Raw genomic sequence first — 24,967 nt, forward strand, 5'->3', positions numbered from 1 at the left:
GAGCCTCACGGGAGGGGTTCCCTTTCTGAGAGACCCTCTCCAAGGTGCCGTCCTTGTTAAATGATTTGATTCTGAATCAGAGCAGGGCCTTGGAATCTCTGCTCCTCACAGCAGGGACTCATGTCCTGTGACTGACTTAATTTTTTCCAGTTCCCAGGAAACAGAAAGACTTTCTCTTCGGTCCCAGTCTTTAGGTCCCATACACGATAGATTCTGAATTCCCACGGGTGTGGGTGTTCCTGCCACTAGTGCAGACCTTGGCCTATCCACGTCTTCTCATATTGTGTGGTCTTTATTCACGTCCTCCCTTAGAGCCCAGGTAGTACTATACATGACATCAGCCTGCAGCCTTTTTGCATCACATATCTCCAGGATTCCCTCGTTATAACGCTTCTTGCATGCATGCCATCTTTGGTAGTGTGCTACAGCCTTCTCACACCTGCTGATGGGAAGTCCTTTCACTATAGCCTATTTGGGTGAAACTATAACGCTTTGAGTTTAAGAATTTCTGGTAGGAAATGCGGCCATGTCAAGTGGCCATGCCCCAAGGAGAGGATTTTATTAGGAAGAGCTAGGCACAGAGAGTGACTGGAAGAGAAAGTAGGGGGTTGGATTCCTCCCTGTGGAAACTAGTTATTTTCATCCATTAAGGTGAAAATTAGTTGAGACTGTCAGATTGGATATTCCCTCACTTTATCAAAATGGGCATAGAATAGAGATTATACTCATGCAACAAAGAGTGTGAACTAGCTGGTGTATGTGGTTATGTCAGCTGAAACCCTTATAGAAATTAACAGAAGAACACAAAAAATAAATCTGTGTTGTGAATGCTTCCCACTTGAATAGCTGGGAGTAGATGGTTCTGTAGGCTTGGCAGTGTAATCTACAAATGCCTGTTTTGTGCTCCTGTGGGGCAGCCGCCTGTGACGGGTGCGCTCTGGTTGGGTAAATGAAGTCACCTGCTCAGAGTTTTCTGACCTTCTAGCAAGTTTTCCCTTGGTGCTGTCTTCCCCCATCTTTTTAGAAGATGGGGCCACAGCAGCTGCATCCTTAGCTGTGGAAAGTAATGAGGGCTTAGTATTGCTAGGCAACCTGAGCAGTATGCCTGACTAGGCCACTAAATGAAGCTGCGAAGATGTCAGGAGACTCATTGCCTTGCACCTCGCCAGGAGAAGTTATCTAGGACTCATAGCCAGGCCGCGTGGACAGAGCACAGAGCAAGGTTTGGAATACAGAGCGGTAGCACCCTGCTGCCTCTCACTGACATGACAGCAGCGTGTTTGCAGCAGTAGACATCTTCATGGGAACACGCAGGGCACACGCATGCATGCCCACACGTCCTGCTTTACATTTGAGTCGGAAGTCACTTGGGTGGTCATGTAGTCCAGAGCTTCCTCATTTTCTGCATGGAGAAACAGGTGCCTAGTGAGTTGAGTGACTTAGCAAAGATCATATAGGTATTAGGTAGCTGTGTCAGCATTTGAACCCAAATCCAGATCCATTGTTCAAAAGAATGGAGTGTAATGAAAATGTTACACCATGCTGCTCTGCCTTAGGAAAACTCAGTCTGCATGGAGAGTATAAAAATGAAATAACTACTCTTGGAAATACAGAACAATAAAGAAAGAGAACTTTGTTCAATTCTAGTCAACAGGAATCTTGCTGGAGGAAGATCAATAGCATTGACAGGTTAGGAAGAAAGCAGTAAGGTTCCTCTGAAACGGGGCTGTGTCTCCTGACAGCCACAGGGATGTTGTAATGGAGAGGTGCTTTTGAATTTTTTAAAGTAGTTTCTCCTTGGATTCCTAAAAAGACAACTCGAGGCCCTCAGTCTGGATTGGAATTGCCTTTGTATCAGTTGGTAAAGCAGAGTGGGATGGGAGCCTCTCGTGCCAGCTTCATGGGGTTGTGTGTTCTCGGTGTGAATGATAGCGGTTTTTGGACAAACCCCACATGACATGAGAGCTGACAGCACTCAGCTAGGCACTTTGTGCTCAGTGTGGTTTTCCCCACCCCACCGTGTGGAGTTCTCTGTGGCAAACAGCTGTGCTGCCAACAGATCTGTCTCTCTTGTCCTCTGCCACCCCCACCCTGCCTCATATCTGCACCCACACATTCATCTCCCATTCACAGTTCCAATTTAAAGCAACCAGAGCAGTTTTCCCCCTTCACATTGTAGAACAAACAATTAGCATACAGTATTTTCCTAGGAATTGCTTTAATTTTTTATGTAGAATAACTTAATTTAATGGGCGCTCAGAAAGCTGAATCCAGAAGGGCAACATTTGTTATTTTTTTTTTTTCAGCTTTATTTTCCATCTGGGCAGAGAATTGCCATTGTAGATAGGATTAGTCACTATCTATTGAATAGTATTTTCACCAAAGTCCTGTGGCATGGAGGGACCCCAGGATTCTTAGAGGCTGGGCAGGCCCAACCAAGCCAGCAAAGCTTCTAGGAAGGGCCTAGTGACAGTATGGCTGTCACCTGAGGACCAGCCTAACCAAGGGGAGAATGCCACGTGTGAAGATTCTTCTAGGTGTACTTCATCTCTTACTATCTTGAAATGAGTACATGGACCTGGGACCTTGGGGTCCCCATGACCAAAATTGTCATCTTCAGCCCCCAGGGCCCAGAACCATGGGTACCCCAGTCCTCAGAGATCCAGAAGGGTACTATATGCTCCAGATGTTGGCCATCTCCCGGTTGTTTCTCGTCCTCCATCAGTTTGGGATGAGGCTCCATCGCTGGCACTAAGCCCAGTCGTCAGGACCCAGTCGCCAAGCTTTCATTGGCATTTTTGCCTGGACAAAACTTCGTGCTTCCTCTGGTCCCAGCTCCCCGGCGTTTGACAGCGTGTGGACTTTCTGCTCATTGCTTCAGTGTCAAACTGACTCAGGAAAGAGCTCTGAAAGGCGAAGGCCTTAGGCACTCAGTCCTGGCTGTGGCTGGCAGATTCTCATCTCTTGATGCCCTCAGCCAGTGTCTGAGGTCTGGTGAGGTTAGGATATTTTTCTTTTGCTCGCATCCCTTTCCACCCGGGTCCCCCCATTGGGCTCTTTGGCGCTACCACTCACTTGTTCAGAGATTCTGTTTCACCCATCTCTTCATCCCACACTCTGCTCATCTGGCACTTGGAGGAAACCTGCGCCCTCTCCAGTTCAGGCTGCTCTTCCTTTCATGTTCCCCAACACACTGGACCAAGAGAAGGTGTTGGTCCACTCACGCCCACCTCTTGTGGACCTTTCCTCGGCTGCCATCACTGCAGTAGCAGCTGAGAAGAGAAGGGTTCCCTTGAGCAAAAAGAAGTCTTTTCTCCAGCATTCTCTGAATTTCTCCATCCATCCCACCCTTTCCTTGGGCACTTTCATCTCTCCTGGCTTCCCTAACGCTGTTTTTGTTGCCACTAATTGCTTTGCATTTAACTATTCCTTTTCAGTCTTTTGCTAGTTCATCATCTGTCTCCTATTCAAAGGATGCCCTAGAGTGCTGTCCTGGGTCTTCTCTTGAGGATCTTCGCTCCCATGGATTTAATTTTCTTCATGCATGTAACTCCCAGATCTATCTATCTAGCCTTAATCTTAATCTCCACTTTCATACTGGTCACAACCTGCTAGGCACAGCCACCTCAATGCCCCATTGGCATCTCCAAGTCACCATCCTTCCCTTTAAGACTGACCCACTTCCTTATTTCATTTAAGAACACTACCATCCTCCTCATCGTTCAGGCTCATAACTGGACTACATACCTGACTCTTTACCCTTCCTCATCCTCCGTAGTCAGTCGGTTGCCCAGTCTCAGGGATGGTTACCTGCACAGCATCCATCCCATCTGATGATGCCTCATCTTCATTCACATGGCTGCCACCCATCACTCCTTGCTTTGATTATTGCAGCAGCCTCCTCATCAGCCTCTCCACTTTGTGGTCACTTCGATGGTTGATGCTGCCTCCAGACATCTGTCAGAATCATCTTCCTGAGGTACTGATCTGACCCTGACATTCTTCTCCTTTGGCCTACAGTGAGTCCAAACTATTAATAGGAATATGAAAAAAAATGTTCCAAATCACCAATAATTAGAGAAATGCAAATTCAGGTTCCATGTTATACCCATCAGTTAGGTGGTATAGCTGATAGAGTACTAGACCTGGAGTCAGGAAGACCTGAGTTCAAATCCAGCCTCAGGCACTTACTAGCTGTGTGACCCTGGGCAAGTCACTTTGCCCTAGTTTCTTCTTCTGTAAAATGGGGATAATAACAGTACCTACCTCCTGGAGTTCTTGTGAGGCTAAAATGAGATAATATTTGTAAAGCACTTTGGAAACCTTAAAACACAATATAAGTGCTAGCTACTATATTACTATTGATTGAACTTAGGCTGAGTGCAATGAGCATTCAAGAGAACAATTTATGCAATAACAACAACATTGTTTTAATTTTTTTTCAGTTAACAAAAATCTGTTCTCTCTCCCCAACCTCTGCCCCTCCTCAATTGAAAACACACACACACACACACACAGATAGATAGATAGATAGATAGATAGATAGATAGATAGATAGATAGATAGATAGATAGATAGTCAGGCAAAAACCCCAAACAAACCCTGCGATGTTTCCGCGTTGGCCGTGCCCATCTCCTTCTGGCCCATGAGTCCCTCGCCTCTGTCATCCTTGCTCCTCTGGAGCTGGAGTAAATCATCGGGTTTTTCAGAGTTCTTAAGTCTTTTGAAGAGTAACAGCAGCATTGTAAAGACAGTCAGCTTTGACGGCCAAGCCTTACCTCAGGTCCAGACAGAGGACTAGTGATGGAATATGCTGCCCACCTTCCACCAGAGAGGTACAGAATGGGCAAGGATTCATTTAGCTGGACTGGCCCCATTTGTTACAAGGATTTTGTTTTTCTTTTTCTTCCCAAGGAGGGAAGGGGAGAAAACAACTGCTTGTTAATTGGGGGAAAATATTTAATTTTTAAAGAAGCCTTCAGTAGAATAAATTGCAGCCTCCTTTGCCGAAGACCTTCCCCGTCTGGCTCCGGCCTCCTTTTCTGGCCTGCTCTCACATGGTTCTGTGGGTGCCCTCTGAGTTGTAGCCCCCCTGCCCTGTCTGCTGCACCTGGAACTCCACAATCCCTGGCCTGGAAAGGTGGTACTTGTTTTCACCTCTGCGCCTCCAGGTCCTCATCCTTCAAGGCTTCTTAGCCCAGGCTCATCGTTCTTGGAAGCCTGTTTGGAAAAGTCAGGCAGATTCTGGCCGTGTGATTATTTTCACCAAGCCAGGATCTGATCCACTCTGGGAGAAATACACTTAAGTGACCCTCTGCACTGCACTAATAGCCCTGACCATCTAAAATGGTAGATAATTAAAACGAAAACAGAAAACAGGTCTGACATGTGTTTTTCTGATACCTTGACTGTGGATGTGGCCAATTCGGAACTTTGGGTACTTCTACATAGCGCTCTGACAGTTGTGAGGGAATTAGCTACTTGTTTTTTGTGTCTTCTTCGTCATTCCTTCAGTATTCTTCTGACGCCACTCTTTGGTCTTTCAGACTGAAGCAGAGCACTAGGTTAACCAAACCTTATTCCTGTCTAGTTGACAACTTCCTAGGAAAAGAGGGGGTATAATTTACTGTTCTGGTTTAGAAGGAGGGAACTTTTTAAAAAGATTTTTATTGGTATCTTTAGTTTTCACATTGCCCAAATTTCTCCCTGTGTCTTTCCCTTCCCCCTCCCAGATAACTATACCTTGTAACAAAGAATTTTATTTTAAAATGACTGTTTTACATTTTATTTAATACATTTAATAAATGTTTTACATTTAAAAATGTAAAAAAGAAGTGAAGGGGGAATTAGCAAAACCAGTCAAAAACTCAAAAGATTGACACTATATACAGCATTGTACACTCACGGACAATTCTTCCCTCTCCCCAGCCCTACGTACCCACACCTACAAAGGAGTAGGGGGAAGTATCTATGTCAGGGCTGGGGAACCTGCGGCCTAGAGGCCACACGTGGCCTTCTAGGTCCTCAACTGCGGCCCTTTGACTGAATCCAAACTTCACGGAACAAATCCTTCCTAAAAGGATTTATTCTGTAAAACTTGGACTCCACCCAAAGGCTGCCCCCCAGGACCTAGAAGGCCACATGTGGCCTTGAGGCCGCAGGTTCTCCACCCTCATCTGTCCAGGTGTCATCTGTGGGACCAAGATTATTCTTTTACATTTGGCAACATTCAGTTAGATTGTTTCTTTACATCGATGTCGCTGAGGTCATTGTCACTTACTTCAGTTTGCATCCATCATGGAAGAATTTCAGTGCTCCTCCGTGTTCATCGTAGTAGTCATTTCTTACAGCACAGGACTGTCCCATGACTTTCGCGTATCATGATGTTGGCTGTTCCCCAGTCGACGGGCATCTACTTTGTTTCCAGTTCTTTGCTGTCACAAAAAGTGCCGCCTTAAATATTTTGGTGTGTGTGGGGATGTCCTCTTTGGGATGTAAGCCTAGGGAATGAAGAGTATGGTTGGTTTAGTGGCTTCATTTGCATAATTCCAAATTGCCTTTCAGAGTGGTTGGACTGATCAGAAGGTCCACCAACAATGCATTGTTATGCCTAACTTCTCACGAGCCCTCCAAATAGACTGTTCCTATCTTTTGTCATCTTTGCTAATTTAACATATGTAAAGTGCGTTGTGAGCCATGGAGTACTATATAAATTCTAGCTATCATCATTATTGAAAAGGAGGCATTTCTAAAAATTACACTGCTGATGCGCTATTAAATTCCTTCTAATGTTGAGCATTTGTAATCTGTCTGACATTGGTACAAATGGAAATGAAGAATCCCTAAAACTTACTGAAAGTTGCTAGGGAGAGGGAAAGGAAGGGAATAAGCATTTATTAAGTGCCTACTGTGTGCTAACATTTTACAAATGTCATCTCCTTTGTTTTTCCACAACAACACTGGGAGGTAGGTGCTATTATTATCTTCATTTACAGATGGGGAAATTGAGGCAGACAGAGGCTAATAAGTAACTTGCCCAGACAGCTAGTAAGTGTTTGAGGCTAGATTTGAACCCAGGTCTTCCTGACTCCAGGACCAGTGGTGTGCTCCATAGCTGCCTCTATCATCATCATCATCATCACCACTACCACTGTTGTGGTGATGATTTGTGATGTTTGCAAAGATAGGAGGTGAAAGGCTGTCTATGCTGGGGTGAGTAATGATGCCAAACCTAGTTAGGATGGTAACACTAGTTAGAGATGGAGACAAGAAGACTTAAGATACATCTGGGCTTAGTTATTACCTAAAATTCTAGAGTAATTCAGTCATTGGAAAGTGAGATTATTTTTAAAAATAATTTAATTAATTTCATTTGGGCGGCCAGTTGTTTGATGAAGTATTAGTTTGATACTTTGCCCACTAGGCTGCATCTCCATTTGTAATGAATGTTCTTAACTTTTTTTTTGTGTTGTGGATGCATGGGGCATCTAGTGAAGACTGTAGACCCCAAAGGCATAAAATAAAATACATAGGATTACAGAGAAGCCAAGTATATTGAAATATGATTATCAAAGCGTTAAAAAAAAAAAAGTTCACAGACCCAGGTTAAGAACCCCTTCTTCATAAGATGGTGGCAATTACAGATAAGCAGGAACTGGAGCTGGTGGGAAGGGAGGGAACATAGGTTGTGAGATCCACGTGCCCTTTATCCACAGTAGAGAACCAAAAGTATGGGTTTGCGGTGATTTTTTGATACTTTGCTTCATTGTTTGCAGTTTTTGATATTGGTTTTGGTTTTGCTCTGATTGGCTTTATTTGGGTGTTTGTTTCCTGTTTTGCTTTTACTATCTTTCTTTGGTTCTCATGTATCTGAGTGCATACAATATCAGTGGGAGTTAAAACAGTTTTTTGAAAAGAAAAAAAATCACCCGTGGTGGTATTGAATGGTGCCACCTTATAATAGAGCAAGTCGGGTGAAAGCCATTGTGGGGAGCTCCAGGGAGAAGGAGGACGGGAGGAAGATATTTTAAGCTTGAACATATGGTAATCGGAGCTGTCGGGTTTTTCCTCTTCACTTTTTCCCCCTTCTCCATTCTTAATTAGAGAATGAGTTGTCAGTCATATACTTAATTTTGAGGTAATGAGTTCAAAGTCAAGGATACAGAAGTGATGATCACTTACTAAAATGAATCCTTTTTCATCTACTCACCCGGCATGGAAGGAAAAGAACAGGAAAACCAGGAGCTCCAGAGGAGAAGACCACGCATTTAGGGGAGCTTCTCCTTGGTATCGGGAACCTGACTGCTTGGTAGTTAACGTATTCACAGCAGGAGTGCTGGATTGGGAGTCGGAAGACATTGGTTCAAATTCTGGCTCTGCCACTTAAGACCTAAAAGAACTTAATACAAGTCACTTAACTTTTCTGGGACTCAGTTTCCCTTTCTGCAAAACGAGGAGGGGAGGCTGCACTGAGGTCCCTTCCAGCTCTAAATCTCCCTTTCAGTCTAAGGTTTTTAACCAGGGGGCTATGGAGAAGGGGCATGAACCCTTGGATAGGGAAAAAAAAATCACACTTATTTTCACTAGCCTCTAACATAAATTTAGCATTTCCTTAATTATGAATTGAAAAAGAAAATAAGCACCATGATTTTGAGAAGAGGTTCATTGTTTCTACCAACTGTCAAGGGGTCTGTGACACACAACAAAAGCTGTAAGAACTCTGTATCTTATGAGGAGGCACTAACTGGGATGCTGGGTGTACATGCCGGTGCTAATTACCTGCATCTCCCTTTTCCTTTTGCAGAGAGTGAAGAAGGATGTTGACAGGGGCACTCTGCATTCGGACATGTTCCTGCTCAAGTGTGAGGAAGGCAAGGAAGAAGGTGCAGTAGCTGGCGGGCCCCTGGTGCCTGCTCGGACCAGCCCTGGCTTGGAGGCAGTTGTTAAAAGCCTGGCCATCTTTCTGCCCATGGCCCGTGAAAACCATTAGAGAAATAAGATAATAATGAGGGATTGTCAGAGGTTGCACAAGAGTGGGCTGAGTAGGAAGCCCAAGACAAGGCAGCACGTCGGGGATCAGAGTTCACCATTTCATCAGTGCACATGGCCTAAATGCCAGAAAACTCTGCTCTCCTTGGCACGTGCAGACGCCTTTATTTTGTGGCCCGTCCTATGTGACTCCATCGCCTCTGGGAGGAGGAGGAGGAGGAGGAGGAGGAGGACAGTGTGCCGCTTTGGGGGTGGTCATCACGTCAATCAGAATCCTTACCACTTTCAGAATTGTTTGTTTTAAGTGTCGTAACTGTAAATTGTTTTCCTGATTCTGTTTGTTTCATCTTTGACCAATTTGTACAGAATTGTGCATTTTTTATAGCATTGATGCTCAAGTATAGAACCCTTTTCTGTTTCTTTCTTCCTGGCTTTGAGGCTAGCCCTCTGTCCCCACTGCATCCCTGTGTAATCGTGGGCATCAGGGGGCCTCCTTTTCAAATCAGGGAGGAAATGGAGCCCCAGAGACCTTCCTGGGATGGTTAAAAGCTGAGCCAGGATTTAGACCCACACTCTGAGCATCTGGATCTTTTTTCCAGTTCCAGCACCATCACTGACTGACTAGCTGTGTGATCTTGGGTCAGTCATTGAACCTCTCTGGGCCTCCAGTTTTTTCATCTGTAAAATGAGAGGGTTGGCTCATTAGATGATCTCACGGGTCTCAGCAGTGTCAGCATCCCCTGGAAACAACCCTTAATATGGATCTGTTGTAATGCCAACAACAACAACAACAACAAAATGAACCATCATTTACTTTTTTCTTCTTTCTCCAAGATCAGGTTCAAGCACTTCCATGACGTTTCACCCATTTGAGTGATAGGGAAAGCTGGGATGAATAGATGAATCTTCCTGTCCTCCCTTGGTTCTAAATGTGCCGTGGAGGAACTTCACCCCATGACGAGGAAAGCTGTCCAAGCCCCCTGAGGACACGGCCTGATGGAGTGGCCCCAGACGTGGCAGTGGGCACTTTCTCACGCATGGCCGCCTCCTCTCCCAGGATTTCCCCTGTATATAGCCAGGCACCCACCAGGCCTCCTGCCTTCAGGACAGGATCCTGTCTCTGAGCTATTAAAGGCAGTGAAGTGTGTATATAGAGTGGTGTACTTGAAGGCAGGAAAGACTTGGGTTCAGACCGCACCTCTGACCTTTCCTAGTCGTGGGGTCATGGCCAAGTCACATGGGCTCACCAAGAGTGAGTTTCTTCTCCTGCCAGGTGGGTCTGTGGCTCCTGCACCACAGGGTTATCAGAGTGTAGGTGAAGTTCTTGACCACAGGGGTGTGTCTGTGCCTGTCTGTCTGTTGCATTGTGATTAACTTAAAAGATGTATTTTGGAGGATAGAACGTTAACACGTATGGACTTGTTGTCTGGACTTTTAATTCGAATTAGTCCGACAAGCATTTATTGACACTGCCGGGGGTGGAGATAGAAGGGCCACAAGACAGCAGCGTCTTTCCTCAGGGCAGCTTGCTTTCTGTAGAAGGGACGGGACGTGTCCACATGTGGAGGAGTGCCCACACCTGGGCCTCAGGGCGCGCGTCCTGCTGGCTGCGGCCCCTGAGTTGAGTTCTGTGGGGGGGGGGTGGAGGTAGAAGAGGGGGGAGGGTGTCCATGCCAGCAGAGCTTGTTCAGATTCACAGAGTCGGGGGCAGTGGATGGTGGGGTTCAGGGAATAGCCGATGTTCCAGTTAGACTAGAAAAGAGGCTTGGTAAAGGGTTGCAATTGGGGAAAATCTCGGAAAGGTTGGCAGGCGCCCACTTCCTTTGCACTGATTTGTGTTGGGCCTGCTTGTCCCCTTCTGACATTGGTAGGTCCGTGGGGGTCAACTCAGGCTCCTTTTTGTGCCCCCTTCACATATCCATGTGTGCACACACGCACACACACCAAACTTGCCGAATTGAATGCATTTCAGAGAGACACACGTAGTAATGATCATCCCGGTGCTGCTGCTGGAAAAACTCTGTGGTGCTTTTCTCCTTCCTTTTAAAAGGCGTGAATAATTTTTACGATTGCCCAGTCCACAGTGGCATTTCAGAGAAGTAAACATTAGAGAGAATGTCATCAGGGCCTTGAAGATAATGGGCCCATAGTCAGGAAGGATTTGCTCACTAGATAATCCCAGCAGAGGTAATTGCTTTCTGCTTGGTGGCTTCATAAATAGTCTATACATTTAGTATTTGGGTGAGCAAGAATTTTTTTCTTCCATCTTTCTTGAAGTATTTGGTACTATGCAACTTTTAGACTTCTCAGAACAAATGAAGCCTTGAGGATGGTGTCTGATAAGATACGATAGCCCCTAATAGTAATAATAGCGCTAGCATTTATAGAGCGCTTTAAGATTTTCAAAATATTTTTACAAGTGTTAACTCATTAGATCCTGACAGCAACTCTGGGAGGTAGGTGCTGTGGTCAGTCTCATATCACAGATGAGGAAACTGAGACAAAGTGGTTAGGTGACTTGCCCAGGGTCACACAGCTAGTAAGTGTCTAAGGTTGGGTTTGAACCTGGGTCTTGCTAACTCCAGGTCCGGTGCTTGAACATACACTGTGCCACCTCACTCCGTTGGGCTGAGGGTGATACTGGAGGGCTGTTTCCTTGTAGAGTCAGGTGCTTTGTAAACTGCACGGTGCTGTACTATTGTCAGTGATTCTTACTAGGATTTACTCCAGGACCAGTTTGGTATGTGAATCAGCGGAAAGCTGTACATTTATTTGTGTATGCTTATTTTCATTTTTTGATTTTTCATACATTATTTGAGGACATTCCTATGTTGCTTTGTCAGAATATGAGGTCCTTATTTTCTGCAGTATGAAAGACAAAATGTCTGCTATAATTTTTTTTCAAAGACAGCATTTTGAATTTTTTCTCATTGATTATTACATGGAATGATTATCCTTCCTTGGTAATTTTCTCTTTTCTGTTCCTTCCTGTGGAGAGAGGGGAGGTGATTGTGACATAGTGTTCTGAGGTGCTAGATAATCAGATTGGATATGTGAGTGTGCCGGACTTTTAAAAATCTGGGTAAGGAAATTCAACCTCTTTACATCAAATGTTTGTATTTTGCTTGGACCGCTGGGCCATGTCACACACAAGGTGGCTGGATAAAGTTTCCCAAAATGGCAGTACTCCAGAAATGTTCATATAAGTGCAGTAGAATCAGTGACATTTGCCTTTTTCACTGGATGAATGGAAGAAATGAGAATACAAAACATCCTTTTTTTCTTTCATCAGCTCCATTGTTCAAACTTCCAATTAAATGGGATGCCCTATTAAATTGAAGTATTTTCCTGTGTAAGAGAGATATGATTTGTTCATTTGGCCCTAGAATATGGCACTAGGAGAAGAGTGTGGAAGTGGTAGAGGCTGATTTTGGCTCTAGGTGAGGAAAAGAAGCCAAATCATTTGACCATCTGAAATTGGAATGGGCTTCCCAGGGAGAGGTCTTCAAGGCCCTGGGACCACTTGTTTGAAATGCCATGAAGGGAGTTTGGTGGTCCCTTCCAAGTCTGTGATTTTGTGATGAAAGCATACATATATCAACTTAAAGTTAAAGATAGCTTACTGGTTATCCTTGGAATATATATTTTTTAAAAAGTTTCCACGTGCTGAATGCCATGGTCTTCGAAGGACCCAGAATAAAATTTGCCTGGGCCAAGAGGGACCACAGGGCACACTCGAGAGCAGCCCAGCAGGCAGTTGTGATGTGCCATCTGTGGGCATCCGGAGAAGAGGGCTGTTTGGGACTTCAGGTTAAGATGCACAGCTCCTGGCACAGAGAGGGGCTTAATAGACACATGTTGATTGATTGACAGTTATCATGCTAACAAGTCTGTGGATCAAATCTCAGTTTCCTGCTATTAGAGCTTCAGTTGCAAAAGGGTCTTTGACTCTGTGAACATCATCTCTCCTGGCGTTCCTTTAAATAGTGAGTCCTTGGGTGCCCTTAAATCCCTGCTTTTGAAAAAGCTCATTAGTGTAGAACTTGACGGAAGCTGCACTGATGTATGAAGTGGGCTGCGTTTGGATGCCAGGCCTGTTATTTCTGTGGTACTTGTCAACGGGCAGATCAGTTATCTAAGCTCGTTGGGTCTCAGCTCTCTCATGTCTGATACGGGCCATGATAATCCTTGTGTTCCCGCCCAGTTCCCTCCTGGGCTCTTTGGGAGGAAAGCACTTTGTAGAACTTACTTTGCTCTGGATGGCTGAGTGAGTGGCTGTGGCCCAAAGAGTTATTAAACTGCCTATATCCTTTGAGCCAGAAATACCACGACTCGGTCAGTTTTTGAAGATGATTTTAGGAAAAAACAAAAAGCATCTATGTTCTAAAATGTTTGTAGCAGCTCCCTTTGGGGTGGCAAAGAACTGGAAATTGCAGGGATGCCCATCAGTTGGGGAATGGCTGAACAAGTTGTGGTATGTGATTGTGATGAAATACTACTGGGCTATAAGAAATGATGAGCTCGGTGATCTTAGAAAAACGTGGAAAGACTTGCACGAAATAATGAAGAGCAAAAGGAGCAGAACCAAGAGAACATTGTGTACAGTAAGAGCAATATCGTTTTAAGAAAGACTGAGCAACGAAGTTATTTTGACTATTATAAATACCCCAATTAACTACAAAAGACATATGAAGGAAGGTGCTATGTGCATCCAGAGAAAGAACTTATGAATAGAAGTATGTTAAAATAATTTTACACATACATACCTGTTTGTGTCTAATGGTAGCCATCTCTAGGGCAGGGAGGGAGGGAAGAAAAAAAGGGAAAAAAAGAAATTTACATGATAACTGATATATTTAAAAGGAATAGCAAGTTGTACATGGTCGATTTGCAGTCATCTTTCTTATACTATGTTATGGAAATGTTAGTTTTAGTCCATTAATTAAAATAAATTTTTAAAAAATAAACATCACCAAATGTGGATCTCCTATCATGTACCACATGTGGCTAGACAGGCCTTCTCCCCACCACCCCCCTCCCCGGGTGAATCAAGTCTGGCTTTTCATGATTACTGCTGAGACCGTTGTCCACTCATTCAGCTGCAGGGCCTCCCTGTCGCCTCCACATCAAATACACAGTGCTCCACTTGGCATTCACAGCCCTTCGTCGCCTTGTCCCCTCCCACCTTATTCCCCAGCACATGCAGTGATGCTGGCCTCTGGCCGTGCCTGGTGGCTGCACCGCTCTCCCTCCTCTGCTCTGACTCTTGACCTCCTGGCCTCTTTCACGTCCCAGCTAAAATCCCATCTTCTGCAGGACGCCACCCTAACCCTTCTTAATTCTAGGACTGGCGCCTGTGAAGTAGTCCCATTTGTCCCTCATTTGTATGTATTTAGAGGGCAGGGATGCTCTTTTGTCAATTTTTGTCTCCCGGTACACACAGCCTTTAGCCCAGTGCCTGGCACTTAGTAGGTGCTTAATACGTGTCTGTTGACTGTGTGACTGCATCTTGAAGTGTTCAGGTTGAGGGGGCGGTATAAATCCTGTTTGCTTACATAATTGAAGCTTTGTGGGGAAGCTAGGAAAAAGAAACACATGGATTTACAGGACGCTTTAACTGGCAAGTGTAAATAACCATGAATAACATTTTTAAAAACCACTGAGACACTGAAATATTTAAAGCAATTGAATTGGGCCGGTGATCTGCCCTACCGGATATCCCTCATCCAGGAGGTCTGGACTTTTAAGTTGACTCTAAGATCCGTGGTTTATTGTGGCCTAATGGTTAGAGAGCAGGGTCCAGCGCTTTCCTCAGGCTCTCACTATCTCTGTGATGTTGGGCAAGTCACTTACCTCATTTTCTGCATCTGTAAAATAGGGATTAATTATAACGCTTGTCCCGCAGAGTTATTGTGAGGATTAAATGACATAACGTATGTGAAGCACTTTGTACGTCTTAAAGATATACACACATTTAACATATTTGTGTACATACATGTATGCATGCACACGTGACATGTGTGTTAACTAGCACGGTTATTTCCCTGATTCCATGCCTCCTGTCTATAGACCTCTGGGGCCATTAATAGTATCACCTTTCTTTTTATTTAGCTGTAATTTGTGTTGTCTTCTCAGCATGTATCTTGTGTATACCTGTTCAGGTTCCCATTTTCTCCCCCATTAGAGTGTAAGCTCTTTGAGGGCAGGGACTGCTTTTGCTTTTCTTTGTATCCCCAGTGTTTAGTACATAGTAAGCATTTAATAAATTCTTGTTGACTCATTGTCTTACACTAAAATATTAATGAAAAAATAAATTGGGGCAGTGATCGTTGTCTTCTGGTCCCATTGATAGGCCTGAGGGGTCCTTTTGGTTCCTTGAGAGGTTTGTGAATATTTTGATATTTTATTGTAATGTATTGAAGTTTCAGAATTTATAAATCAGTACAAGAATGTGCTGACCTTGGCCTACTTTCTTAGCCAGCCTCCCCGGGGAAGGTTACTGCAGGGAGCAAAAGGATTGAGCTCTCTCATGCTTGAGCTTCTCCTCATGTGAATTCTGCTGTGCTTGGGGCGAGCGGGCTGAGTGACTGTGACTGGATAGAAAAAGGCCCATTTTTCTCTCTTCCCATAATGCCTGTGCTTCTCCGCTCTCCCCTTAACAGGCAAGTGGACGTGGACCCGGGTCAGCCCCTCCGGAGTAAAGCCTACTCCCAGGTCTGGTTTCTCTGTGGCCATGGCTCCCAATGGGCGGACGCTGCTCTTCGGGGGCGTTTGTGACGAAGAAGAGGAGGAAAGCATCAAGGGGGACTTCTTCAATGACCTGTACTTCTATGACATTGCCAAGAACCGCTGGTTTGCAGGACAGCTGAAGGTACCTCTGTGAACCCTTCCCCCCACGCCAAGATATATTGTTACTACAGTGTCCTTTGTCAGAAAACTGCTTTAAAGAGTCACAAAGATACGTTCTCGTATGTGTTTCCTCCTCTCATGTCTTGGCAAGGGATTCCTTCTCGTCTTTGCCTCTTGACCTGTTTGGGGGGGCAGTAGGGTTTACTGGCTCACACTTTACCTCATTTGATCTTACAACAACCCCGTGAGGGAGATGCTTTTATTATCTCCATTTTACAGATGAAGAAACTGAGGCAGGCAGTTTAACCCTTGCCCCGGGTTATACAGCTGGAAACTATCTGAGACAAGATTTGAACTCTTGGTCCTCCTGCTTACCAGTCCAGCCCTGTATCCACTGTGCCACCTAGCTGCCTCATGGAATGAGGCTGCCCTGGATTGTTAGACGTTGTTAATAGAGGAAGCGTGGTTTCCCCTGAGTGAGGCCCGGCCCTCATGCTTCAGACACCCATCAGGCCTGCCCTGAGGAAAATGGAACTTCTCCCAGTCCTGGGCTCATTTGTTTAGACGGGTTTTTGTTCTCAGAGGATTTGTTCGTAGAAACACGTGTTTTTTTTAAAGAGAAGCGTTTATTGATGTTTTCTGTTCCTTACACCATCATAGTTGTTCCCAGTAGCTCTCCCTCTCCCCCTCCCCAAGAGCTGCACATAGAACAAATAGTATTTTTGTAGAGAGGAAATGAAAGTCTGCACAGCTGATCGATGCATTGATGAAGCTGAAACCTTGTGCAGTGCCTACTCCCAGTGGGCCTCCCCACTCCACAGAAAGCATCCTCTCCTGTCTTCCTGGAGTCCTTCTTGACCTTAATAATTTTGTTACATTTACTTTAGATTTTTCAGTGTACATTTCTTTCCATCGATGTCATAGTCACCGTGTGTTGTATTCTTGGCTCTGCTGACTCCCTGCTGCATCAGTTCATGTCAGTCTCTCTAGGCTTCTCTGTATTCCTTACACGCATCATTTCTTGTAATGCAAGAATATTCCACTTCATTCCTGTACTGAGATTTGTTTAGCCAATTCCCAGTTGATGGACATCTACTTTATTTCCAATTCTTTGCTATCATGAAAAGTGTTGCTATAAATATTTTGGAGTTGATAGGAACTTTCTTCCTCTCGGTGGTTTTCTTGGGGGATAAGCCCAGTGATGGAGTCTCTGGTTGAAAGGACACAGACATTTTATATATCCACATTGCTTTCCAAAATGGTTGTACATTTCACAGCTCCACCAACAATGTATGAGTGTGCAGCTTCTACAGCCCCTCCAGCATTAGCTGTTGCCACTTCTTGTCATCTGTGTAGGGTGCTGCGAGGTGAAACCTTAAGGTTGTTTTGATTTGCATTTCTCTGGTCATTAGTGCTTTGGAGCATCCTTTCATGTGGTTATGAATACTTTGCAGTACATGTACTCTTTTAAAATCATTGTTAACAGCCAGAATTGACACCTGGCTTGTTGTTAACTTAGGGCAGGAATGAGAAGATGGTCAGCTTTGGCCTCTGGTTTTAGGACAGAGCTCTAGGCACGGTTGGCATTTTAAGAGCAATAAGAGGTTTTTTGCCCACAAACATTTCCCTCGTTGAGCTGCCTTAGGGCCTGACGTACTCAACTAGAGTCATTCCTTTGGTTTAAGGTATGGAGTATCCTGGAAACTTTCTCTGAAATGCAGGTATGTGGCTGGGGAGGGAGAACACGTTACTGACTGATCACTGCCCATGAACTCTTTGGATTAGTGTATCACATTCACAGCTTCTGTGAACCAAGCCCTGAGAGAGAACAGGAGACAAGACAAGTTAGATTTAGGGGCAGGGGGAAAGAGCAGTAAGGGCCCGACCCTGGAGGAGAGGGGGAGACAGTGGCCCAGAGGGGCAGGGCCCAGACGAGTAGTGGGGGGCTGAGCCTGGAGGGGGGGCCCAGACGAGTAGTGGGGGGCTGAGCCTGGAGGGGAGGGCCCAGATGAGTAGTGGGGGGCTGAGCCTGGAGGGGGGGGCCCAGATGAGTAGTGGGGGGCTGAGCCTGGAGGGGGGGCCCAGACGAGTAGTGGGGGGCTGAGCCTGGAGGGGGGGCCCAGATGAGTAGTGGGGGGCTGAGCCTGGAGGGGGGGCCCAGATGAGTAGTGGGGGGCCAAGACTGGAGTGGAGGCAGTGGCCCAGAGGGGCAGGGGGCTGAGGCGAGGAGAAGAGAAAATCTGCTTGGACCAGACCTTTCTTGGTGCTTGAGATGGAGGGAAATTTGAAAACCTAGACAATGCTGTATTCTTTCCATTGAAAGCAGTCACCCGGGAAATGCTTTATAGCATTTTTAGATTTAGAACTCTTTGGTTGTGCTTCCTGACTTTTCTCCTCTTTTAATTAAAGAGTTTATTAGAAAGCTGTCACCATATGGGGAATTCAGAGCTTTTTATGAATGGTCCCCTCTGCCCCACTCAGCTGTTGTAGTGACCTCAGTTTCCCTTTTCTCCCTTCTCCAGGTGTTCTCTCTTTCTCATCTTTTTGTGTATTTCTGCACTTTAAGGGCTGTACCCCCAGGTGAGCCATAGTCAGTAGAATGGGGTCTTCAGCTGGACTGTTTTAAATGAGGCTTTTTCCACTTCAGCTAATATGAAGATTTGTAGAAGATATTTATTGTGGCCTGGTCAGAGGTCCCGATGAGAGACTGGCGTCCAGTCTCTGAAGAAGCCTAGTTTTCTCCAGACAGTCCTAGGAATACTTCACATTGAGAGAGTCCTTTTCAAAGTCCTCTCCTAGGGGGCAGCTAAGTGGTACAGTAGATAGAGCACCGGCCCTGGAATCAGGAGGACCTGAGTTCAAATCTGGCCTCAGACACTTGACACTAGCTGTGTGACCCTGGGTAAGTCACTTAACCCCACTGCTTAGCCAAAAAAAGAAAAGAAAAGACAAAGTCCTCTCCTATCCTTTCTTAGGAGATTCTTAAACCCCTACAGTACAAGGAAGAGGCAGTTCCTTTCCCATTGAGGGGTAAGGAAACAGGCTCAGAGGCTTTAACGACTTGTCCAAAGTCACACTAATTACAGGTGGAGGAAATGAAATAACCCAGATTCAATCCACATTTGACACAAAGTTAGAGAAAGCAGCAAATTTATCATGTAAAGTTACCAGGGCAACACTAGTCATCATGTGGGAGGAGAAGAGAGGATTGAATACATGGGATAATTTTTAGATGCTTTCTTTCTTTAGGAAAACAACCTAAAAATAGTTTTTCATGTGGAAAACCCTTGGAAGTGAGGGCTTTGACTCCTTTGGCAGACCATTCATCGCCAGTCCATGGGCTCTCTGATGGGCATTGCTCAATCAGCCTTGTGGCGGTAGGGATGAGACGCACAAGTGGGAGGGATTCAGCGTGGGCTCTCCCCTGTCGTCTGAGTTGGCCCCCAGGAGCAAATTTGATTTTTACTCAAGACAGGCTTTCTTGGAGAGCCAGTGACTTTGCTTCTGAATTGGTGGTATTCCTTTTCCAGCCTCGGAAGGTATGGAAGGTTTCCCAGTGAGGGCCTGAAGTTCCCATTCACTGCTCGAGTTTCAATTTTGTGGTGAAGCAGGCTCGTTTCTCCTGCCTCCAGTTCCCCAACATGGAAGCAGGCAGCTGAAGAGAGAGGGTCAGTTCTTCTTTGTCCAGTGCCATCTGCCCGCTGTCGCTCACCAGCATGCAGGCGTTGGGGCTCTCCTGCCACAGATTTCATGGAGGTTTTCAGCCAGGCTGTGCAAGTGTGTCCTGAGTGGAGGAGCCTGGAGGTGTGACGTGACTCTGACCTTTGTATCTCTCATTTAGGTTGTGCGCTTCACATACAATTATTAAAGCTTGTTGCGTCCCAGTCGTGTGCTTTCCTCTCATTAACAGGGCCCTAAGACAGAGAAGAGGAAATGCAGGCGAGGCAAGAAGCCACAGCCCGACAGTGTCGAGAGTCAGGAGAGGGTAGAGACCCACCCCCAGCAGCTGCAGGAGGAGATCAAAGAGGTCGTGGCCGAGGATGGAACGGTCGTGACCATTAAGCAAGTGATCCCTGTCGCTGGGACATCAGCAGTGTCTCAGTCTGAAGAGGAGGATGCTTCTGATGAGGCCGGCAGCCCTTTGGTGGAGCCCTGTGCTCGCTCGAATGCCATGCTGGCGTTGAAGCAAGGGGTGCTCTACGTCTATGGGGGCATGTTTGAAGCTGGGGACCGCCAGTTCACGCTGAATGACTTCTACTGCATTGATCTGCACAAGATGGAGGAATGGAAGGTCTTGGTAGACATGGATCCCAGTAAGCTTGGGTTGGGGTTGACAGGAGACAGAGAAACAGAGTTCCCAAAGGCCTTGGAGGTGCTCTTAGCCAAATCCTTCTCACTTTCTTCTTACTCATTCCCCAACATAACTTAGCTTGGCTGGTTTCATCATTATTCAGTTTTCCTTCATCCATCAACAGTCTGAGCTTGAGGGACAGACAGGCCGATAGAACAAAACATATATTTTAAAAGTGCAGTTCCCACATCATGGTGTCTTCAGACAGCTGTGGTTAGTTATATCACAGGACTGTTGTGAGCCACGGATCAGACTTGTTGACTTGGCTACATATCTTTGAGTGCTGGCCTTTTGGGGTGCTGCTGACAGGTGAGTCATTGCCTCATTCCTCAGGTTGTCAGACTTGCTGTGTTCATGCACAAGAACCAGACTTGGCATAGATTAGTCTCCTCTTGCAATCTTTTTGTACCTCTGACTTTGAATTCTTTAGCCTTATTTATTGTCAGTTCTGAAATGTTTCCTCTGATCCTTCATTCATCAGTGTTCATTTCCATTTGACCTTTTTCTAAAGGAAAGAAAATTGTTCAGGACTGAGATAGCTCACTATTTCTATTTGAGACTCAGGATTAAAGAATGAAGAAAAATCAATAGGGTTGGTGCTAGGGAGGGCATCTCCTGCGTTATAGAATGAGAAAAGTTGACAGGCAGCAGGATAGGAAATACCTTCCTTGCCCTACAGGAGCAGCAAGCAATGGTGAGATCTTGGGAAACTGATGGATTTTGAGAAAATAATGATATTGTCTATAAAATGGAATGTGATGCTAAGAGGGGACCCTTAAAGCACAGCATTTTTTTAATGAAAATTTTAAAAAGTCATTGCACTTGAACATAGCAAATGATGAGAAGGCAGACTTGGGGAAGCAGTGAGTCCTCAAAGCTTGGAGTAGGCAAATCCAGTTAGAGAGGGCGAGATGAGAGTGCGTGAGTGGGAGGCCCTGGAGGGGGAAGGAAAATTGTCTCTCTGGGAGGTTGAAAGGGAAAGAATGGGAAGAGAGAGCCCAGCAGCTACTGTGGTCAGCTGTGTTGTAAATAAGGAGCTCAGCTCACATGGCCCCCCCGGGCCCACCTGCTCTCCCTCACTGAGAGTTGATGAGAGGAAAGTACTTGGAGTGGAGGATCCCAGTTTGAGCATTGCCCCAAGCTCTAGTGACTCTTCCCCTACACAGGTGTGTTTTGGCTTGGGTTAGGCTGAGCAGAAGTTCTCCACCTTGTCGTGGCAGGCACATCTCAGTCAGCAGCAGAGCCCCCAACAGACAGTGGGCCAGGATATCCCTTCCTCCTCCTTGCATGGACGGATGGGAAGACTGGGCAGGTGGCTAAAGCACTCATTGCTCACGAATTTGGGAGGTGTATCCAGCCGTGGAGTAGACATTGTGCTAGTGTGCATTTAAAAAAAAATCTTAAGGGGGCAGCTGGGTGGCGCAGTGGATAGAACACCGGTCCTGAAGTCAGAAGGACCTGAGTTCAAATGTGGCCTCAGACCAAACACTTGATACTTACTAGCTGTGTGACTCTGGGTAAGTCACTTAACCCCAATTGCCTAAAAAAAAAAAAAATCTTAAGCTGCTTTAATTTTGACCAGCCAAGTCAGCTTTTTCAGACTTCATTTCCCTGGAGTTAGTGCTATTAAAAGATTCTTAAAGTCTATATAAATTAATGAGAGATCATTAAAGGGGGGAAAAAACCTTAAAATTAAATTAAACCAAGTTCCCATCCCCATCGAATGTTAGCATCATTATTCCCCATAGGGAGAATCTGGGGAAGGGTAGAAAGATTGGCTCTGGGTGATTCACACTTTCTGTTCTTGGGTGCCAGGCGGCTTTTTTGCCACCTCTTGAGGGATCATCACACTGTCTTCTCTACCAGTCTAGAGCCCTGCCCATGGACTGTGTCCTCAGAATTTGTTATTCAGAAAATGTTGCCTTTTTTCCCTTCTTCTGTGGAGCCGAGTGCTTTCTTGTCTCCCTTCTCCCTCATTGTTCCCTCACCAGTAGCTGAAAGCAGAGTTCTCTGTGGCGCGTCAGAGGAAGCAGGCAGGCTTGGGGTTCTGGCGGAGAAGCGCCACTTGTCAGATTCAGCATCTTCTTCTCCCATCCAAGCTGTGAATTTGCTCTTTGAAACCTGCTTGTTTCTGACCTTTGCATGTTGTCTTGGGCATTTTTCATCGTTCAGCTGTCTTCCCACGCTTCCCTGGCCTGTTCTCTTTTTGGTAGCTCCTCTCCTTTCATCAGACCCTGAATGTCTCCTTTCAGCGTTGGGGGGAGGGGAGGGTTATATGTCAAATCATTTGGTTCCTTAATGATGGATTGTTGAGACAGTATGTATTGCAGTTCTCTCCTGACATACCTGGGCCTTAGTTTTACTGATTGATTGATTTTACTGTTGAAGAAACTCAAGAATGGTTGGAAGAAAGTGACTCAGAAGATGAAGATGAAGTAGGAGGAGCAGAAGGGGGAGAGGAGGAAGAGGAAGATGAGGAAACAGAGGAAGAAAGTGAAGAGGATGAAGGTAATGGGCTCATGCTCGTTCATCTTTTAAGCCTCTGGTGTTGAGGGGGCAGGGTTTGATGGGGCCTCCTAGAGATGGGCCAAGATGAAGGTTTGTTGGCAGGGTGAGAGTCATTCTTGGAAACACTGCAGAGCAAGGTGTGGAGGCTTATTAATCGAACCAGCAGATCAGGGCTTTGTGTGGCCAGCACTTGTAGACCAGGGGTCTTATAGAACCAGGGCCTTAAAGCTGCAATTCCCCACTCCTGTTCTAGACTTTCCTAAGCAGAAAGTTCAAAGCAAGAGAAATTTGTGTACAACCTGGAACAGGTGTATCACTGACTTGCCCCCCCCTCAAAAAAAAGATGGGGATGGAAGACAGTCTTTTGGTTTTAATCGTTACCTTATTTTTAACCAGAAGTGTAGCTTTTGCGCAATAAATATTTTCCTCGTAGATGGGGGTTTAAAAACTTAGAATCATTTAAAGTGCACTAGGGGAGAACTTGCTATTTACAAACTCCTCTTATGTCTTCTTTTGTTAAGTGGTAGCTCGGAGCGTAGCAGGGACTTTTGAAGTTGGTCTAGCTCGACCCTTACAGAAACAAGACTTACTCAACGAGTAGTCACTCTGCTTCTGCTTGAGATCCCCAGAGGGAAGAAGCCTCTTTGGGTGGCTCTGCCGTCCTTTGTTGCTGTTCAGTCATCTTAGTTGTGTCCAACTCTTTGTGGCCCCATTTAGCGAAGATCCTGGAGTGGTCTGCCATTTCCTTCTGCAACTCATTTGACAGTGAGGAAACTGAGGCAAACACTTAACTGAGGATTAAGTGACTTGCTCAGGGTCACACAACTAACAAGTGTCTGAAGTCGGATTTGAACTCAGTGTACAGGGCCTGCAGTGAGGAAGATACCTGTTAGCTGCCCCTAAGTTTTTCCTTAGATGAATTCTAAATTTGCCTCTGCAATTTTCCCCCTCTGTGCATAGGTCAGCCCCCTCGTGCCAAATAGAACACTTTTGACCCCTCTTCGTGCCACCGTCCTTCAGTTAGCTGGAGGCAGGGGTCATGTTCCCCCCGGACTTCCATAGTTTAAAAGTGCCCACTGACCTCCACTGATGTCCACCATTGTGATGGGTGCCTTCCTGTGGACAGTCTGCAGATGACTGAAATCATTCCTGACGTAGGGTTTTTGCAGGGATGGTGTGGCCAGAGCAGAGGAGCACAGCAGAGACCATCCCCTCTGTGCTCCTGAACACCCCCTCTCCCTGCAGCCCGGTGCGCTCCTCGACTTGTTTTTGCCACAGTGCCTTCTCCATGCTCTTCATAAGCTCAGCCCTCTTTCTTCTTCCTCCCTCTCTTTTGTTGTCAGAAGGCAGTCAGCACCCAGCGGTCAAGCCTAATGAAAAATACAGCGACTATTTGCCTCGGACTGAAGAGTATTGGGTGAAGGTCGCTCGGAACAACATGGGGCCTGATGCAAAGGACAAGAAGGTGATCAGAGTAGCCCATGCCATGGCCAAGACTTTTTATGGTGATTCGGTTTAAGGACAAATCTGGTGTTTGCTTCTCAGAATGGGCAAAGTCGTTGAAATCATTAACGTTATTGAAAAGGTTGCTTCTGAATAAATTGAGCCCGCTGCTAAGAGGCTTACAAGGTCTTTAAAACCCTGGGAAGAGCAGCGCCTCTGGGTCACTCGGCTGCTCTTGTCCTCTCCTCCTGGGGCATTGGGATCAGGGCAGCGCATGGAGCGGACCTCCCATTGGCCAGGAGTGTATGCAGAAACAGTCTGGCTGGGCATGAGGGCCAGCCCTCGTACGTGAAGGAGGGGGGAATGAAGAGGTCCTCATGAGCTATCAGGAGGCTGGGAGGCCTTTGGGAGCGCTCTTCCTCCAGAAACTGTGCTGGGAAACCCCTTCACTCTTTGGTTCGCTAGAAGCCTGGAGGTTTCAGCACATGTAACCTCTGAACCCTCAGGGAGCAGCCCCAGGACGCTAGTGATTGTTCCAAAATAAAGTGTTGTGTTAGGTTCACGTGACTGTGTTTCAGTGCCCCATTCGTGACTATGCTTTGTGTCATGCTTTGGCTGTTACCGCAGTTCCAGTCTTCATTTCAGCTGCTTCTTGTTCCTGGTTGCTCTTTTAGGGGTCCTTTCCTGTTGGTTGTCCCTTTTCCTGAATGATAATGAGAGTGTATAATCCCCCAAAAGGACAAGACAGACGAAGTGGCATTGGTCGTTACTTGTATCCATTTCTTGGCACAGGGCCTGGTAAACAGTGGGTGCTTCCTAAATACTAGC

At 45.9% G+C, this 24,967-nt stretch overlaps 1 protein-coding gene across 6 annotated transcripts in view; it reads left to right on the plus strand.

Annotated features, from left to right (window-relative positions):
- KLHDC4 (kelch domain containing 4) overlaps positions 1 to 24,706 on the plus strand; it is a 90,577-nt gene extending 65,871 nt beyond the window's left edge. For 4 of the 6 annotated variants that reach the window (XM_078149397.1, XM_078149395.1, XM_020989203.2 and 1 more), the window contains 5 exons: positions 8,804 to 8,882; positions 15,651 to 15,859; positions 19,748 to 20,150; positions 22,577 to 22,696; positions 24,040 to 24,706. In XM_078149397.1, the coding sequence (XP_078005523.1) occupies positions 8,804 to 8,882; positions 15,651 to 15,859; positions 19,748 to 20,150; positions 22,577 to 22,696; positions 24,040 to 24,215 (987 nt within the window). In that variant the 3' untranslated portion in view covers positions 24,216 to 24,706. The remainder of the gene's footprint in view (positions 1 to 8,803; positions 8,883 to 15,650; positions 15,860 to 19,747; positions 20,151 to 22,576; positions 22,697 to 24,039) is intronic. The other 2 variants (XM_020989204.2, XM_020989205.2) reach the window with 2 other exon arrangements.
- Positions 24,707 to 24,967: the final 261 nt, after the last annotated feature.

The sequence above is a fragment of the Phascolarctos cinereus genome, unplaced genomic scaffold (assembly GCF_003287225.1).
Source record: "Phascolarctos cinereus isolate Bilbo 61053 unplaced genomic scaffold, phaCin_HiC Scaffold_2;HRSCAF=192, whole genome shotgun sequence".
Taxonomy (NCBI): Eukaryota; Metazoa; Chordata; class Mammalia; order Diprotodontia; family Phascolarctidae; genus Phascolarctos; species Phascolarctos cinereus.